This window comes from Artibeus jamaicensis, unplaced genomic scaffold (assembly GCF_021234435.1).
Source record: "Artibeus jamaicensis isolate MK-2021 breed Jamaican fruit bat unplaced genomic scaffold, CSHL_Jam_final contig_923, whole genome shotgun sequence".
NCBI classification, from domain to species: domain Eukaryota; kingdom Metazoa; phylum Chordata; class Mammalia; order Chiroptera; family Phyllostomidae; genus Artibeus; species Artibeus jamaicensis.
Genome location: NW_026522014.1, coordinates 15,119,071 through 15,137,999, shown reverse-complemented (window position 1 = coordinate 15,137,999; position 18,929 = coordinate 15,119,071). Strand labels below are relative to the sequence as shown.

Below are 18,929 nucleotides of genomic sequence, written 5' to 3'. Positions count from 1 at the left end.
CCCTTGTGCTACTGGGCAAGGTTACTTTAAGGGTTCTTTTTTTGTCCACTTTTTTTCATGCTCTTTAACAAAACTAAAATTAAATTGAGATGGACTTCTAAAAAACACTATTTCACATTAACAGAGAAAATCTGTGAAGATGTTTTTTTCATCATTTTAACAAAAGGAATATACAATTTCTGGGTTGAAAACTAAGGCTGGCTCATGCCCATATGCAATACTAGAAATAATTAGTGAAGTTATAATATCACAACCAAGGAATGCCAAATAGTACAATAGCAGCACCAAAGTCAGAGATGCTGAGTCCTGGCATAGTGAGGATAGCGGCAAATCCCAAGGAAACATCTTTTAAAAGGAAAGGGCCAAACTCAGACTAATTTTAACTATGCGGTGGGAACTTTTAATGGAGACTTACCATAACTTTCTTACCAAATGGATCAAGTGACAAAAATGAATACAATTCTCAGATTTATGGCATTTAATTCAGAAATAGAGGTTCTCTTGAAAGAAAACCCCAACCATTGGGAGAATTTCCAAGTCACAAGATATGATTTATAACGTTTTCTTCATCAGCTTAAAGTATAATGCCATCATTACAGCCCTGATTTTGTGGATGTTCTTCAGAGTAATTCACTCTCTCATAAATCTAATAATTTTCATTCATATTCTGACTGATTTGCTACAACTTCCTTGTAGTTGCTTTTTAATGTTCCTATATTATTCCTAATTGGCTTTCAATGTATTGTACTGTGTTACAGTTCTCTGGTCATTCATCATTCATGTCACAAGGGTAAGTGGCTATGTTGAACAAAAAATAAAATAATTACAGATATCTCCCGCTTCCCTTCTCCTCTTTCTCTCCCTGCACAGAGTCTTTCTCCCTTTAATGCTGACACTGTCTGTTGATTCCTTTGGGCTATATTTTATATGCTGCATATAAGATCAAAAATGTCTCCTCTTGTCAAATGAAGATTTTTTCCTTCTACAAAAATGCATGCAAATTGTACGTTTTTATTAGAAATTATAAAGAAAGAAAACATGAAGATACAGTTTGCTGCAATTAAGTGAAGTTATTGGACTACATAAATGTCCCCTTTAGAAGAGAGGGGTTGACAAAATGATGAAGAAGGTGAACAATTCCCTGGCACCACTTCCCCAAGTCAAATGTTCATGCACATAAATGTCATAGTAAAAGAGTCAAAAGTAGCAATAGTGCAGGCTCTGTTTTTGTTTAAGTTGGGTTGGATCAGACTGAGTGTTCTTGCTCTGTTGAGCATCCAGTTTTCACTCTAACTGCAATGACTAACTTAACATAAATATATTAGATACTCAATGGGTGTTTACTATGGACTTGAGTCTTTTCTCAACACAATTTTCTAGTTTGATTAACATGACTTGAATGGAGCTCATAGGAGAATGAGGGACTTACACTTAATGAACTTGTGCAGATACTAGCTGGGATATGTGGGAGCATTAGGAACAAGAACTATTGAGCCCTGACTGCTGGGGCTCAGTTGTTTGGGCATCATTCTGCCAAGCGAAAGGTTGCTAGTTCGACTCCTGGTCAGGGCACATGCCTGGGTCTCGGGTTCAGTCCCGGGGTTGGGGTACACAGACTGCTATTTCTCTCCCTCTCCTACTGCCTCCTTCCCCTCTAAAAATAAATAAATAAAATCTTTAAAAAATGATAGCTATTGGGATATAATAGACAAATATAGTTAATATACTCTAAGTCCTGCACTAGTTCATACTTAAATGCTCTTGAAGCTGCTGGGAAGAGCAGCACTGGCAGGCTGAATAAAATGGTCATATATGTAGTATGCAGATTATGACTAGGTCTAAAAGAGGCAATTCCAAGCTTGGAGTCAAGTTCAAGCCAAGGATGACAGTTTGGTTCACTACTGGATAAAGAGCCTGCTGGTTATATAACAATCTCCACTCTTCCCTTCATTTAGCAATAGAACTCATGAAGGCAACACTAGACTTGGCCATCCTGCTAATGACTACATCTCACAGCCTCACTTGTAGTTAGTTGTGGCTGTGTCTAAAATCTAATAATGAGATCTGAGCAGAAGTCTCATGAAATTTTTAGATAGGGCCCTTTAAGAGAGGTCTTCCCCTTGCTTCCCCCCGCCCCCCCAGTGGCTGAATGCAAAATTAACATGAGATCTGGAGTGGTCATTTGGTCCATGAAATGGAGTTCTCATTTTATGGGTAGTAGAGTAAGAAGTTAAATCTCCAACATCCAACATGGCTGAGCCACAGAACCTATCCAAATTTTTCATGAGATAAATAAACTGCCTTGTTCACTACATTTTTGGAACTTGTTATTATAGTGCCATATCTTACCTTACATATCTCTTTCTCTTAGGTGCTTTGGGACAGTTCCTGGCACATAGTAGAACATCATAAATATTATGGACCACCAAAGGGAATAATGACCTCAGACTACACAGAAAGTTTGTAAGCCTAATGCCAGAACACAAATAGGCAAGGACCAAGTTCAAATTCTTCTGAGCATGTTAGGCTGAAGCAAGGGGGAAAGTGTTATATATCTTTTCCCCAAGCCAGTTTATAACACACCTCAAACTCCTCATACCCTAGCCTCATCTCACAAGGTGCCATTCTTATGTTACAGAAGGGAAAATTGTCTAACTGAATGTACAAAATGAAAAGAACATGAAATGTGATGGAACAGAAATCTGCTCTACATCTTATCAAAGATAACTCAAAGTTATTTTCATTTATGACACTATGAGCAGTATACATTTGTGTGAAATAAAAATGTTCAAAAAACATAGTTATAATATACCTTATTTTAAATTTTAAACATTGTAATACATTTACCATAGTTTTAGTTAGTTTGTCTGCTAGTTTGTCTGCTATGACTTTCTCTTTGACAAGACAGATTTAGGCTAATAGCACAAAGTTGTAGAAGAGAATAACTGTTCATTGTTATACCCTCGCATCTATGGGTAACAAAGCTTTTACATTAAGCATAAGTCTTCCACTTAAGATTTTGTTGGGCACAATGGTTTTCTCAAGAAAATAGTCACTTTTCTGTTAACCTGGATTATCATGTTTTACTATCAGATTTCAGGAAGCAAAATCTCAAAATCACTTCTGAACAACTCTCATTAACTCAGTTAAGAGAGAGAACATTTGGTGAGGAGAGTGACCAGTATGTGCGTTATTCAAGATACTTAAAAATCTATAACAGAATGAAACCACATGAAAAGAAATCAGCCTTTGGGAAGTTATTTTCAGTAAATTCTTTTGGCCACCATATCATAAACCTATCCTAAATGGCATTATTTTTTTAGAAAGAATAGCCCTATGAAATGTGTTGTGTACTTAATATATAGATGTGCTCAAAGACACTGTCTACTGTCCTTTACAACACTTAGTGCTTCCTTTTCCAACAAAATTAAGTGCAGGGGGCGGGGGGGGGGCAGAAACCTCCTCTCAGGTCACAGTACTGGGAATAGTTGGTCTTCTCATGGTTTCTCTCTCTCTTCCCCCTCTCACTGTGTGTGTGTTTCCTTTCATCATTGCTCACCACAGTTCTTGTGTCTTTCACAGTAAGCTAAGAATATACTTGACCTTTTGTTTTTTGTTCATAAGAGGACAAAATGGTATTTTCTGAGTCCTTCCACACTTGTTGTTATGTGTAAATGTGACTTTGGCTGGGAAGATGAACGTCTTGGATGGATGTCATTTTTTTTGGCAGGTGTTCTTATGAAAAAGAGCTAAGTAGCCTGATACTCATTCCTTTATAAGTCATCCATGTTTTCTGCCTGGATGCTTATAAGGTGGTTTCTTTATCCTCAACAGCCAACATTTTTCTGAGAATGTTTATAGGTGTGGTTCCATTTTCATTCGCTTCATCTGGAATACAGTGTGTCATTCTAGTCTATGAACCCTGTTAGGGTTATTTTTTTACTCTAGAGAATTATTTTATGTCTTTTATTATTGATTATTGCTTCTTATCTATTTGTCACTGGTTTCTTCTTGGGAAAATAAATTGTCTCTAATTCCACAATATCACCCTACTTAAAATCGTATTTCCTCATTAATCCCTACATGCCTTGTCTGATTTTTTTTCCCTCCATAGCAGTGATGACCATCTTTTTTTGGTTTCTGTCCTCACCTCCTCCTCACACCCTCCCTCCTATATTGATCTCCTACAGTTACATTGCTCAAAAGGCTAACAATATGCTGACATTTTTCAAACTTTGTCTCCAGACATACCTCCCTCACAAACTCAAGAGTTGCCTGTCCAACAGCCTGCCCAAAAATTCCACTTGGATTTCCAATAGACAACCCAACATGTCCGAAGTTGAACTCTCTAGCTCCCCTGAACTGTGTTCCATCACAGCCTTCTCCATCTCTGTAGTTGCCAGTGCCTCATTTCTCATGCTCAAATAAAAAGCCTTCGAGTCACGCTGGATCCCTCTCCCACATATCTCATATATTACCTTTAGCAAATCCTTTTGGTTGTACCTTCAAAATATATCCAGAATTAGACCAGTGCCTTCCACCTCCAACTCCACTGCTACCACCCCAGTTTAGGTCACATCCACTTCCCACCTTCATTACAGCTGTGGCCTCCTAAGCAGTCTCTCTGCCCCCAGAGAAAAACCTATACATGCCAAAGGCCTTGGCATATTGCTGGGTTGGCATTACTCCTGCTGCTCCGTGCTGTTGTCAAGTGAATCCTCAGTTTTCCGGTTGCAGAGGAGAGCAGAGTAGTAGAGCACGCCTCAAATACTTATGCCATCCTGAGCAATCAGCAAAGGACAGGACTGACAAGTCAGCTAGCTAAGAACTAACTCCCCTTCTTATCCTTCCATGTAGAGTAGGAAGACCACCACAGACTCAGATCGGGCATTTCCCTTACTTAGTACTTTCTCCAAGAGACTTCGTTACACTAACTTCCGGTTCTTGGAGACTGCCTCCTCTTCCAGCACAGGTGCAACTTCTTCAGCTTCTTCTTGGCAAAGTAAATAAAACAGAAAATTTACAGATAAGTTGGCTTCATTATAGTTTTTCTTTCATCCTACCAACATTTGTGTTAAGCCATGTCCCTCCTGTGCTACTATATAAAGTAAGACACTCTCCTAATTATTGGATACAACATTTGGGAGAGCAAGACAAAATATGGTTACTGAACAATTTCAGAATCCAGTGAGCGGTAATATTTGATCGAATATTTGTGGGAAGAAACAGTATCCAAATTAATACTTTCAAAGTAAGTGTTTTTCATCTCTGAGTGAAAGATATTACTCTGTGTCATTGTCACTCAAGTATATTGGCTAAAATGTAGTTTTAGGGTGACAGTGGAGTATACTGAGGAATATTTGACCAAAAAATGCACTTTATGTAAATTTCTAAAGAAAATCATAATCAATAAACAAGTATTTGTGGACCTTATTTTTGCACATCATGGAGTCCCTGAGGAATGTGAGAAGCATCTGGTTTCTTATGGCCGTTGGGCTATGTGGGAAGAAAACACGAACACGAGTGAAAGAGACTCCAAGACGAGCCACCCAACGCCGACCTAGGCTACAGAGAGTCTCGGTGCCCTGCACTCTGGACACGCGGCCCCTGCAGCAGCTCTGAATGCCACACATCCAAACCAGCTCCCCGTGGCTGGGTGAGTGCCCAGACTCTCGGTGCTGGTGGAGCGTCCTCTCCTCATGACAACTTGGATGGAGGAGGGCGTGAGCTGATGAAAACAGAGGTTTCAGGCTAAATAATTAGATAAATATCAGGCTGTAAAGTACAGCCTAGAAAATATAGTCAGCAGTGCTATAACAACTATGTGTGGTGTCAGGAGGTACTAGACTTTTGAGGAAATCTCTTTGTCAGTTATATAAATGTCTAACCACTATACTGTACACCTGAAATGAATATAATATTGGATGTCAACTCTCATTGGAGAAATTGTTATAATTTTTAAAAACATTATATAATTAATTTACTGATTTGCAAGTTATTTGAGAGCCACAGTAAGTTCCACTTCTCCGTGAGGAACCCACGCTGTGGTGTCAAGTGCACAGTTGAATATGAGAATCTTCAGCTCAGACAAAACACCAACCAAGACCGAAACTGAAGAGGTCATACGCCTCCTGTCACCATGTCTGTGCAGCTAGGGTACAGCATCACTGAACCTCTTCCGATTGCTGTTTCCCCCTTAACTTTCAGTCTTTAGGGACTTGGACAAGGATATAGGAACAGCTGCTCTTCAAACAGTAATGGATCATCAACTGAATTCCTCAATGACCCTTTAAAAATTTCCCTTTGCACTTTTCACTTAGAATTGAATGTGAATGCTTCATCGCTGTCTACAAGGTACTGAAAAACTTAGTCTTCATTTCAAATAATAATATCAAACATATATCAAGTGCTGGGCACCATTGTAAGTGGTTAGCTCTTGCGGCTCTGTTTCATCATCTCAGGTTCAAGTACATCATTATTTCTCCTTCACTGGAAGCATGGGGGGGGGGGGATAAGTAAGATCCTTTAGGTCACAGGTAGGGAGAAGTTTAGCCGTATTTGAGCCTCCATGAACTGGCTCCAGAATCCAGGTTATCATCTACTACACTATCCTCTATGGCCATTCTGTCTTGCCAGAAAAGTAAGAAGTGCTCTGGACTTCTAAAACTTACACTAACTCTTGTCATCTATGACTTGAATGTAGTGACTTTGCTAAGCAGTTTCTCCAATTCTATAATTGTAATGCTTTCAATTTAAAAAATTTTTTGAGTAAAATGATCATCTAATTTAACCAAGGGAAATTACTTAGATTCCTATTTTATTCTGCTGTCGTTCTACGGAATTACTCCAGTAGCATGACTCTCTGCCTTCCTTACCCGTGAACTCAGGGAAATGACAGGGGCTACAGCACACGTGACCACAGCCTCATTGCCGGAGTTTCCACATATAAAACCTAACAGTCATTCTGCCTTACCGAAGTTTACCATCAAATTCTCTCTCTCTCATTTAGGATGTATTAAATGGAGTACAGCAAAATATTTTAATGGTTCTATAAAATATCTGGGTGCCCAATTTTCATATAAGAATCAGTATAATGAAAATAATAGTGAGTAGATGTTACATAAATCTAGAAGTAGAGTTTATTTTTCCTAAATATTCTTTCAACCTTTCTAGTCCATTTCAGAGGATGGCCCAATTAAAATATGTTAAATATAATTCATCTGTAACGTCTGCTCTTCAGATAGTCCAGCCCTGCTGACATGCTTCAGAATTAATATCTTTGTCTCTCTTTAGGTTATTTTTAACAATTATTTCTCCCCAAAACTTTGACTAAAATTAAAACTGCATTAAGGTTGCTTATGACCATTAGTGGATATTTTTGTTTTCTCAGTCATTGTACACACTCATGTTCCCCAGAAATATTTCTAGTCTTGGACACAGTTACATATAAACAGACCCTTTTAGAGTTAAAACCGAGAGATTATGTATTACTGTCTGCTCTTAATTTATACCTGATAGCAAAGAGAAGAGTACTCCTTTATTTGATGGACCCATGTCAAGGTTCTAAGATCTCGACAGAGATGAGGTTGATGAGAGAAGACCAGTGGACTCTGGTTTCCTTGCTGTCTCCTTGTGTTCTACCTATCAGAACTGAATCCAAATAACAGCAGGATGTCTTCAGACACCCTGAATAACAAGCAGGGAAGGCTCCCACAGGCCCTTGAACCACCCACAAAGGCCCTAGTACCATGACCTTCTCTTTCTTCACAATTCTCCCTGCCTTTCAGTCCGGCCTCTCCTGTATGTCCCAGTGTCCTTCGGTTGCCCGGAGCCCCTCCTGTCTTGAGAAAGACATCATACAGTCCAATTCATGTATAGGTGTTAGTGACCTAATGTGTGACCTCACCTCGGGGACTTTGCCATCTACAAGAGGAGCCTGGAGAGGACAATTCCAGGCCCTGACTTAATGAGGTACCCGTGACAGATTTAAAGCATGACTATGGGAAGTATAAGGTGGTTTTTGGAAGGAGGCCCTTCTGTCCCCTTTGAAACTACTTTACTGCCTATTTTACTCATTTTTGGCATAAATGTTTAGGCCTGCAGTTGGCCACACACAGTTTCTAGAATTAGAAGAAAGCTCATTCTCATCACTTAGGAAAATGCTTTCAGTTTCCAGATATTGCCTAATCTTAGTTACAAACAGTCATAGAGAAAACTTTTCATCTATAAAACTGACTACAAGTCAGGCAGGGTGATTTCTAAAAGCTTTTCAGGTTTACATATTTTAAAATTTTTTGTAATTATCTATCCATTTATCTTATTTTACAGAAAGAACCGAGACTTCAAAATCACCCTTAACCCTGTCATTCTCTCACAACTTTATATTATCCTGTCCACACCCTCATGCAATCGTGTATGTTCACATAAGTCAACTGATGTACTTACATTCGGTATTTTGAAGGTTGATGAGAGATCCTCCTAAATCTAATCACCTGTCTCATCCATCCCCTGCACTGTGTCTGTCCACAGACTGACATTTCTAAAATATAAATCTCATCACGTACTTTCCCAGCTTAACATTCTTCCATTTTCCAATTGCATTTAGAATAAAATGCAAATTCCTTAGCACAGCACACAAAGTTACTGTGATCTGCACTTTGTATCATTTCCAGCTGCTTCCACACTCCTTCCACTTCCAGCTACTCAACACTCCCAACAGGTCCCTGAAAAGGCCACCATGCAAACTTATGTCACACCTTTGTCCATGTCACTCCCAGCATCTTTCTTTCCTCTTACCCCTTCTCACCTGGTTTGCCCCATTAATCCTTCAGGATTAAGCTGAAATAATGTACTTGCATACTTCAGGAAAACTGCAATGTATGCTTTCTGTATTATTTATGAATATCTGATTCTGCTAAAGAGAGTAAGAGAAACAAAGAGGAAAGAAGTAAAAACCCAGAGACATCTGAGACATCAGTAAAGTAAGTAGGAAAGGACAGAAAGACTACATAAGCATCAAGTAGTCATGAAGTTCCCAGGGAAGCCATATTCATGGTATCTTAGATAGGACCCCTATCAGTGACACCGAACCTGGCCCACCTGTCTTTCTGGCCAAGACAGAAAGATAAAATATATAACTGCTCGGTAGGCTAAGTGTCAAGCTCATCTGAGAAAGAGCACATTTGCCTTGTGCCTCTCCGGGAGGCCAAGAGCTCCAGCCGTCCTCTAACATTGCACACCATAAACTTTGGACCTCTCACCCCCATTAGCAAGGAAGCCTGATTGATAGAGGGAAAGGGAAAAGAGGGAAAGAGAGAGAGGGGGATGGAGGAAGGGAGAGGAGAGGGGAAGAGAGAGAAAGAGGAACAGAAAGACATAGACACAGAGATAAAGATGATATCAATGAAAGGATATTAATATTGTGGATCTGTGTTCCCCAAGATCCTGGCAGCATGGTCCTTCCTGCCTGTTTGCAACTTGTCCTAGTATATTAATCTGCCCCATTTACTTCCCTTTCTTGCTGTATTGTATATTTCAGATTGACTCAACAAACCATGTGTCACGTGCATCTTCATTTAGTCAGTGGGCCATTCTGCGGGTTTCTCCTTAGGGCAGGCTTCCTGGAAATTTATTAGGAGGCTACCATCACAGTGAGGTGACTTCCCAAAGTGCAAAGCCATCCTGTTGCCTTAGACCAGGTTCAGGGTCCTTTCTTGGCACTGCTTAAAAATATCTATCAGGTAGCCAGAGGGAAAGGGGGGTGAGGGGAGGTGGTCGTGGGCCCAAGAGCGGGAAATGAGGATGGAAAAAGACTGATTTGGGCATTGGGTGGACCATGAAATGTGCAGATAATGTTTTCTTCAGTGGTACACTTGAAACCTGTGTGGTTTTGTGAACCAATGTCACCCCAATAAAATCAACTTTAAAAAGAGAAAGAGAAAGAAAACATCTATCACAGAAGTTAGCTCTCCATGTTAGAAAAGTGTTTGCATGTTTCATTTTCCACTTGATGTCAAAAATTAAAATCTTCTTACCCAGAGCACCTAAAATAATTAAAGACTTTGAGGAATTTATGTTAAATTACAAATCATACATGTGTTGCAATTAATGAGTGCCAGCTGAAACTAGAGTTCAGATCTCCTTAATGCACCATTAGGCAGAACCTGAACCTTACAATCTCTCAAGGTCTTGAGTAGGGGTGAGCGAGAATACGACTCATCGCTTACACTATGTCTTTCCCTGAGGAATCTGCGGTGGAGAGGGCAAAAGCATTGATCCTGATTAACTACAGGGAAAAACAACCGGTTTGATCTCCATTCTGGAGGTCAAGTGGAAAATAACGAATGAGTCTTAGCAACCACACAAGATTTCTGAAATCCTATCACAGCTCATAGCATTTTTCCAGGAGGAATGGCATCAGTGTTTCCCCAGATGTCCTCCTTCACCATCCTGAGATCCAATAAGGACAACATGTCGCCATCTTTGCTCTAATTCTGGGCAGAGCATGTCTATTATATGAACATCAACTTTAATTGAAAGTTTTATGGCCCTCCCTGGCTGGTGTGGCTCAGTGGGTTGAGCACCAGCCTGTGGACAGAAAGGCCACGGGTTCGATTCTCAGTCAGGGCACATGTCTGGGTTGCAGGCCAGGTCCCCAGTTGAGGGCATGAGAGAGGCAACCAGTCAATATATCTTTCCCACTGCAATGTTTCCATTTCTTTCTCTATCCCTTCCTTCCCCTGTCTCTAAAAACAAATAAATAAATAATCTTTTTAAAAAGTTTCATGGCCCTTCAAATGCCCTTCACACTGTTTCTTGTGGGGTTTTGTTGTTATTGTTGTTGTTTTGTTGTTATGACTTAGGTGACGGTGACAAGGATTTTTAAAACTAAATGCCTATAATAAAGGCCAGGCAGCTACTTACAACTCAGGCAGAAACTGAGGCAAATAATCCTGGTGCTTTCCTATTTCCGACTAAGTGCAATTATTTCCTTCTCACTCTTGTCATTTAAGCCTTTTATTCCCCTTGCACACGAAGCTTCAATCTCTCCTTCTCTAGAAATTCCCTTTTTCTCACTTGCTCCAGCTCCATCTTTTATCCTCTCTCCACATTCTGCTCTCTCTTCATTTCTTCCTTATTTTCACTTTGTTTTCTCTCATGTCTTTTCCTCATCTTTTTCCAAGTCTTTCAGTCCAGTGCTTAGTCCTTCCAGCAGGCTTTCGGAGGATGTGATTATGGACATATCTGCAAGAAGACACAAGTGCCAAACAAAAGCCATGGGTTCCCACTGAAACTGACATGCCCCATCTTGGATGTCATGGTGCTCCACCGGAACCAGAAAACCCTTCCTCAAAAAGACTGAGACGTAATTCATGTTAACTTTAATTTACAAAGAACTCAGCCCTGAAATCTTTTTTGATAGGAAGTAGTAAAAAAAGAGGAAGGCAATCTTAAATTAAATTAAAGACAATGTGTAATAATTCAGGGGAAGTATTGGGAGTTAGTACTTTTTAACTTACTTTCTACAGCTTTGAAACAATGATTTTAGGTCTTAATCTACCATGTGCATTGAAATATAATGGACAAAACATTATATAATGCAATTTTTTATATAAAGACATTCCCAGTGCCTCAACTAAAAATTCAAACTTTCAAAGATATTCTGAAGCGGCCATATATGTTTTTTAACTGGTTTTAATTCTCAAACATGGCTCTGAGGTTAAGAAAATAAAATTTCTGGTGATAGTTTTGCACGAAATTCTGCTAATGTAAAATAAACTTTCCTTTAAAATGGTATTTTATTTTCACTAATGTATGCTTTTTTCTACAATAAACTTTATTCAATAAAAAGATCATAATTTTTCCAAAAACACTAAAGCTTAAATGTCAACTCATGTTTGTTTTTAAAAATTAATAAAAGTGATATAAATCAACTAGACATCCCTAAAATGACATTTAATCGTGGAGTATTTTTACCATGTCGTTCGTTAGCTTTCCTCTTCCAAGAGCTTCTCTTTAAACCAAGTTCTCTGGGAAATTGTGTCCTCTTGTGGTCACTGGCAAAAACAACATGTTTTATGTAGAAAGAATCAATCTAAACAATGGATGTAGCATTTAGGACTTCAGGCAAAGCCATTTGTGAAAAAACAAAACAAAACAAAAAAACCTTGGAGATGAAAGCTGTCATTAGAAAGGGATATTTAGCTGGAAAAAAACACAGAATGTAAATCATTTGATTTATATTTCAATTGCCCCATTATCGGATGATTAAAAAGGAGGTAAAAATGCATATGATGTAAGAAGATTGCGGCCATGATAAAAAGCCTCTACGGATAACTATGCATTTCTTATATTCTTTCTTCAATTATTTATTGCAGCAATTATTCGAAGTAAGTAAAGTGAGAGTGGATTTCCACACGGCTAATTGGCAGCAAAGATGGAGAACAGACTTCCAAGCCGGCACACCCGGCAAGTTGAAAGGGTTTGGGGAAAGGCTCTTCACAACTCCATCTGCCTCTACACCCTGATTCCTCTCTTCCCAGAAGTCTGGCAAGCTATGTCTCCCTTTGTGTGCAGAATGCCAGATATTTGAAAAATTAATATTTATTTGAAAATTTGATTTGCTCATCTGAGGTGTTGGCAACTCAACTGCTCGTGCTTTATATTTTTTCTCCTCATTTCTGGACCGCAAGCTTCAGATTTTAGTTACTCACAACTTTAGTTTGTTTTTCTTTAAGAAATTCCTAAAGAGAAAGGTAGAATCAGTTAAAATCATGAATTAACCTGTCATTGAACGAAAGAGAATGAGCTCTTAGTTAGGGCAAGGGGCTCAAACATCATTAAAACGACCTGTGTCACAGAGAAAGGGTCTGGTTTACAGGGTCATCAAGGTCATTCATGCTGCCACAAACTTTACATTTTCCTCTGAAGAAATCATCTCACTCACATCCCCATGCAGTGATGAAAGAAAGATCTCATCTACAACGGGCAGTCTCAGCGGAGATCCATCCACTCACTGCAGCCTTTTCCAATTTGCGCCCCCTTCTGTGGGAATGATCCTGTGCTCCATTCATGCAATTTGGAGATATTATTTCACAGAACTCTAAGCCAACAAACAGGTGGTAGGGCATCCAAAGACTGAGGAGAAAGAGTGGACACAGATCTGATTACTCAGCGTTTGTGCGAGACCCAAGTCCAAAATTTACCAGCTTGCTAACGGTTCCACAGTGTGTTCCTCTCCTCTAAAAGTATTATGAATGACTGTTGCTAAGAGAACGTCAGTGCATATTCAAACTGTAAAGATGCAGATCTGTACATACTTATTGCACATGCTCAGTATGAGATCCCTAACTCTGACTTCTGTTTTCAAAAAAAAATTTAACACAGCACGCATTCCTCAGGAAGGAATGCAAACATGCCAACTTCGCAGTCTGAAAACAAAGCTCATTTTGAATTATCGAGTGCAAAAGACAACTTTCCTGATTTTGGTTAATTTTTTTCAGAAAATTTATTTTAGAAGTAGACAAAACGATTAAGTTGCAATTGAGCCAGTGTTCCCAAAGAAGGTAGTGTCCCACTGACTCCCAAGTCAGGCTCAGGTCCGGCTCAAAGGGAAATTTCAAAGAATGTTTTTAAGAGCCCCCAAATTAGGCTTTTAAAAGTATGATTTCATATGTTAAACTGAGTGTTTTTGAAGTCGTTGTTAGTGTGTGTACGACATACGCAGAATTACATTCAGTTCCTTCAACACATAGAAAGGCGTCCCGCCTCCACTCTTGCATCAGCAAGAGTGGATAAGAAAAAATTTTAAAACAATGTTAGGTAGAATAGAGCTATAGATGAGCAGAGTGGAACCATCAGGCCAGGGAATGTTTTGCAAACTGGGGAGTACAAGCCCCAGATGTTCTGCGAGGTGATTCATTTGGTAGGCTACATCCTTCTGCTCAAAAAACAACATCTGAGCACTCAGAAAGCGGTCTCATCCTCATCCTCCACTCCTTGGAAGAATTGGAAATTTCTTCTTGGAACGAAAGTCGTTCATTGTGACTGGGTCAGGAGGATTCCGAGTGGGGATGGGGAGAGTCCTACCTAGTCAGGCCATTCATTTTAAATCCTCTTCTAAGCATCGTCCACCAGAGAGTTGCTTCAACCCTGCAGGTCCCTGTAATGGCCAAGAGCTCTTCATCCCCTAGAAGTTTAGTGCCTGCCGAAGGGCTGGGCTCACTTGTTTAAGAACTAGTCTTGGAGATTGATGACTCTGCAAGTCCGACTGGCTAATGATCCCTGGCTGCTGCCTTGTCAAGGACTCGGTTTCTCCTCCCCCATTTTCATCCCCCCACCCCCACCAAATCCCCTTGGTCAGGTATGGTTTCCCTTCCACTTTGCCCACACTTCCCTGTCTTGCTTACCCACAGCCACAACAGAAAGCATCCAAATATTCGATCCGTTTATTTTTGAGAATTCAGGTGAAGAAAAAAAATTAAGACTTGAGATTGATTTTTTAAATAAATAAGGTAAGTAAAGGTGGAAATTTCTCAAGATTTCTGCAACCACTTTCAAATAAGAATTGCGGGATACTCTGCAACTCAGATTTACAAGAAAAGGAGGGTGTGGCATAATTTATGTCTGGTCTCTAACTGCTTCCAAGATAAAGTGCTACAGGCAGAAGGAAGATGCAACACAGGGTACTTATCAGGGTGTGTTTTGTTTTAAGGAGACCTGCCAGAGTACTATTATGTGGAGGTCAAGTAGAATTTGATTTTCACACAGGCTTTCGTTTTAAAATATGGCAGTGACTCTCGAAGCAGGCCAGTTGGCACGCTGTGGTCATTGTTTCTGAATATTTGTAAAAATGGTGATAGCAAACCCCTCCCAAGAAAGCAGAGCTTTCCTTGTTCGACCCCCGCAGTCAGGACTTCTCCTGCCCTCGTTTCTCCCACAAGGCTGATCCCTCCACCGGACCCCTGCGCTCCACACCCCCGGGTTTACCGGACCAAAGCTGTGAGCCTCAGCGGGGCAAAACCACGTGGCCAGCTGGCGTGTCGCCTGGGCTCCCGCCTCCTCCACCAGACGCCCGCGACCCTGGGTCTGGCCATGAAAGGGGCACTTCTCTGAGTTTTGAGCCCAGACTTGGGAGAACCTGAGCGGAGATTGGCCTGCTCAGGGGACCGGAGCCCAAGATACAACACTCTGGCACCCTTCCATATTTGAACCACCCCCTCCAACCGACTACGGCTTTTGACCTTTGGTTTGCTTTGCAACCCGAGACATGAACATGAAATGGTTATATTGTCCCAAACGGTTCCAAAGAAGAAGCAGTGGAGCGCTGAAAAGATGAGCTTCTCTTCCACGGCCGATTTCCCTTTCCTTCACCAGCTCACCAACTTTTGTTGCTTCCGATTTGCCAGATTCTGCCTTAACGCCCTCTTTGGGGTTCTTTGCTGTTACCCTATTAGACTGAAATGCTTAAAATGTAAAAATGTCCAAGTACTGGTATGCGTTTGAGGCGCACGAAGCTTAATTGACCACTCGATCTCCAGAAACGGGGTCGGGAAAGGAGTCTCTCACAGCCGGCAGCACCGTATGTCCTGCCAATGTCGGACCCCGTCTCTCTCTCTCTTTCCAACCCAGGTTCAGAGATCACCACCCAAGGCCTTACTTGAAAGTGGGGTGAGGACAAAACTGCCTCCCACCTTGGGCTGGCAGTTCAAGCGATCAGGGCCGCGGCGAAGACGCTGCGCTGCCCCCCTCTGGCCCAACTGCCTTCTCCAAGGACATCCTCCCTTCCGCCGGAGAATGAACTTCTGCCTCTTTCGGGCACCTTTGGAGGCGTCGTCTCTCGGGTATTGGGAACCTTTAGACTGGGTCACTACACAGAGCAAAAGAAGCTCAGATGCTTCTCAGGCAGGGGTGAGAGAGCAGGCCAGGGTGCAGATCCGCGGTCCCGGCGGCGCGGCCACGTCTTCAGAAACGCCCACGACCTCCGAGCCAGCCACAGCAGTTTGGCCCTTGGGACTCCAGGGACCCATCTACTTGACCATTGGTGGGCTACGCGGTTGCCAATTTTCTGGCCATTCCCCCCGCCCAGCAATCCCCAACTGGCCCACGGACCTGGAGGCTATTGGGGCGAAATGAGACATCACCCAGTGAGCAGGAACTGTTGCCCTCGCTGTTGTCACAGCCACTCTCCGGGAGGGACCGACACCGCAGCCGCGACGGTCCCCTCCAGCCACTTCCCCCGGCTGCGCTCGCGTGCGGGGGTGCAGCCCGCGCGCTCCTGCGCGGAAGAGAATCGCCCAAACCCGCGGGAGGAGGGCGGCGGGGAGGGAAGGAAGGGGGAGGGTAGCAAAGAGGCGGGCAGAGGGGCCGGCCGCCGGGCCAGGTCGGTTTTGAATGGTTTGGGAGGACGAATTGTTAGACCCCAAGGAAGGGGGGTGGGGACGGAGAAGGGGGGCTGGAAAGCGGAAACTTTCCTATAAAACTTCGAAAGTCCCTCCTCCCCACGTCAGGCCAATGACACTGCTGCCCCCAAACTTTCCGCCTGCACGGAGATATAAGAGCCTCCAAGTCTGCAGCTTTCGCCCAACTCCCAGACACCTCGCGGGCTCGCCGGCACCCGCAGCGTTTCCAGGAGGCCAAGCGGGGTGTGCTTGCGGCCGTTGGGCGCCTTCTTTTTGGACCTCGGGGCCATCCACACCGTCCCCTCCCCCTCCCGCCTCCCTCCCCGCCTCCCCCGCGCGCCCTCCCCGCGGAGATCCTCCCTGTCCCTCCTCCCGTCCTCTCCTCGGTGGGCCGCACCGCCCGGGCCGGCGCCGCGCGCGGGGGAAGCTGGCGGGCTGAAGCGCCCCGCTCTCCTCCTCTTACCCGGGCCGCCCCTTTGCCCCGGGCCTGCGTGGCCGCACGTTGCCGCCCGAGAGATGATGCAGGACGTGTCCAGCTCGCCAGTCTCGCCGGCCGACGACAGCCTGAGCAACAGCGAAGAGGAGCCGGACCGGCAGCAGCCCCCGAGCGGCAAGCGCGGGGGGCGCAAGCGGCGCAGCAGCCGGCGCAGCGCGGGCGGCGGCTCGGGGCCCGGCGGGGCCGCGGGCGGGGGCGTCGGAGGCGGCGAGGAGCCGGGAAGCCCGGCCCAGGGCAAGCGCGGCAAGAAGTCTACGGGCTGTGGCGGCGCGGGCGGCGGCGGCAGCAGCAGCGGCGGCGGGAGTCCACAGTCCTACGAGGAGCTGCAGACGCAGCGGGTCATGGCCAATGTGCGGGAACGCCAGCGCACGCAGTCGCTGAACGAGGCGTTCGCCGCGCTGCGGAAGATCATCCCTACGCTGCCTTCGGACAAGCTGAGCAAGATCCAGACCCTGAAGTTGGCAGCCAGGTACATCGACTTCCTCTACCAGGTCCTCCAGAGCGACGAGCTGGACTCCAAGATGGCAAGCTGCAGCTATGTGGCCCACGAGCGGCTCAGCTACGCCTTCTCGGTCTGGAGGATGGAGGGGGCCTGGTCCATGTCCGCGTCTCACTAGCAGGCGGAGCTCCCCACCCCCTCGGCAAGGCCGGAGACCTAGGTAAGGACCGGCGCTTCTGCGCCCCCTCGCCGCTCAGGTGGCCGAAGGACTGACGGCCAGGCCGCGGATCCCAGCCCACCGCGCCTTCCTCCCCTTCTCCCGCTTCCCTCTCAGCCTTCCCACCCCACCTGGTACCGCCGCCTCTTCCCCCTGGAGGCAGTTCGGTACGTCTAGAGGGTGAGGGATGCGCCCTTGTGAGGGTGTGCGTGTGGATGAGTGTGCGTGACAGACAGGAGGGAAGACTGAAAGAGAGTCAAGGGTCATGGGTAAGGACAATTGCCAGCGCCTCCCCTTCTTTTGGCTTTAAAGTTTTCGTTCTCTTTACAACCAATGTTTCCAAATTCCACCTCCTCCTTCTTTCCGCCCACCCACTTCCTCTTGCCCTTGGGCTGAAATCCTTCCAGGTTGTTCAGCGTATTTCTCCGTGGTGGTGATAAGAACAGTGCTCACTAGTTTTAGAAAACAGCCAGAGACCTACACAATAACCGATTTTACCCCCTTTTGGGTTTTTGCAGATGTCCTTGTTTCCAGAGAAGGAGAAAATGGACAGTCTAGAGACTCTGGAGCTGGATAACTAAAAATAAATATATATGCCAAAGATTTTCTTGGAAATTAGAAGAGCAGAACCCAAATTCAAAGAAACAGGGCGTGGGGCGCACTTTTAAAAGAGAAAGCGAGACAGGCCCGTGGACAGTGATTCCCAGACGGGCAGCGGCACCATCCTCACACCTCTGCATTCTGATAGAAGTTTGAACCGTTGTTTGTGTTCTTTTTTTTTTATGACGAAGAATGTTTTTATTTTTATTTTTTCATGCATGCATTCTCAAGAGGTCGTGCCAATCAGCCACTGAAAGGAAAGACATCATTATGGACTTTTCTCCATTTTAAAATGGTAACAATCAGAGGAATATTAAGAACACCTTTAGAAATAAAAACGCTGGAATCACACTGACGTGCAAAATCACAGTCAGTTCATTCCTTTTTTCATTCTTCCTCTGAGGGAAAAAAACTTAAAATACAAAATACAACATTCTATTTATTTATTGAGGACCCACGGTAAAATGCAAATAGATCCGGTGTCTAAATGCATTCATATTTTTATGATTGTTTTGTAAATATCTTTGTATATTATTTTTCTGCAATAAATAAATATGACTGAAAATTTTAAGAACTTTAGAGTTTGGTCTATATTTTTAAAGTTTAGGATTAAGTTGGAGGTAGATACCTGCTTGTTGAACTCTGGAGGCACACAGGAGGGAGGGGACACCAATACAAACAAAGCAGTGAAAAACGCAAATAAACTAGCTACTGACAGGTACAGGCCTGTTATTTAGAAAGACGGCTTTCTTATTATTCCAGTTTGTTGTTACTGGG

The 18,929-nt window shown here is 43.4% G+C and overlaps 1 protein-coding gene and 1 long non-coding RNA gene across 2 annotated transcripts; one reads left to right on the top strand and one right to left on the bottom strand.

Annotated features, from left to right (window-relative positions):
• Positions 1-10,929: 10,929 nt before the first annotated feature.
• LOC119062859 (uncharacterized) lies at positions 10,930-16,305 on the bottom strand. Its single transcript, XR_005085062.2, has 4 exons — positions 16,111-16,305; positions 12,947-13,137; positions 11,977-12,056; positions 10,930-11,244 (listed from the first exon to the last, which is right to left on the bottom strand). It is a non-coding gene; the product is annotated as an uncharacterized LOC119062859 (long non-coding RNA).
• Positions 16,306-16,815: 510 nt separating this feature from the next.
• Positions 16,816-18,726, top strand: TWIST1 (twist family bHLH transcription factor 1). The gene is made up of 2 exons (XM_037163888.2): positions 16,816-17,555; positions 18,071-18,726. Exon 1 carries the CDS (start codon positions 16,917-16,919, stop codon positions 17,511-17,513), a length of 597 nt encoding a protein of 198 aa, XP_037019783.1. The 5' UTR covers positions 16,816-16,916; the 3' UTR covers positions 17,514-17,555; positions 18,071-18,726.
• Positions 18,727-18,929: the final 203 nt, after the last annotated feature.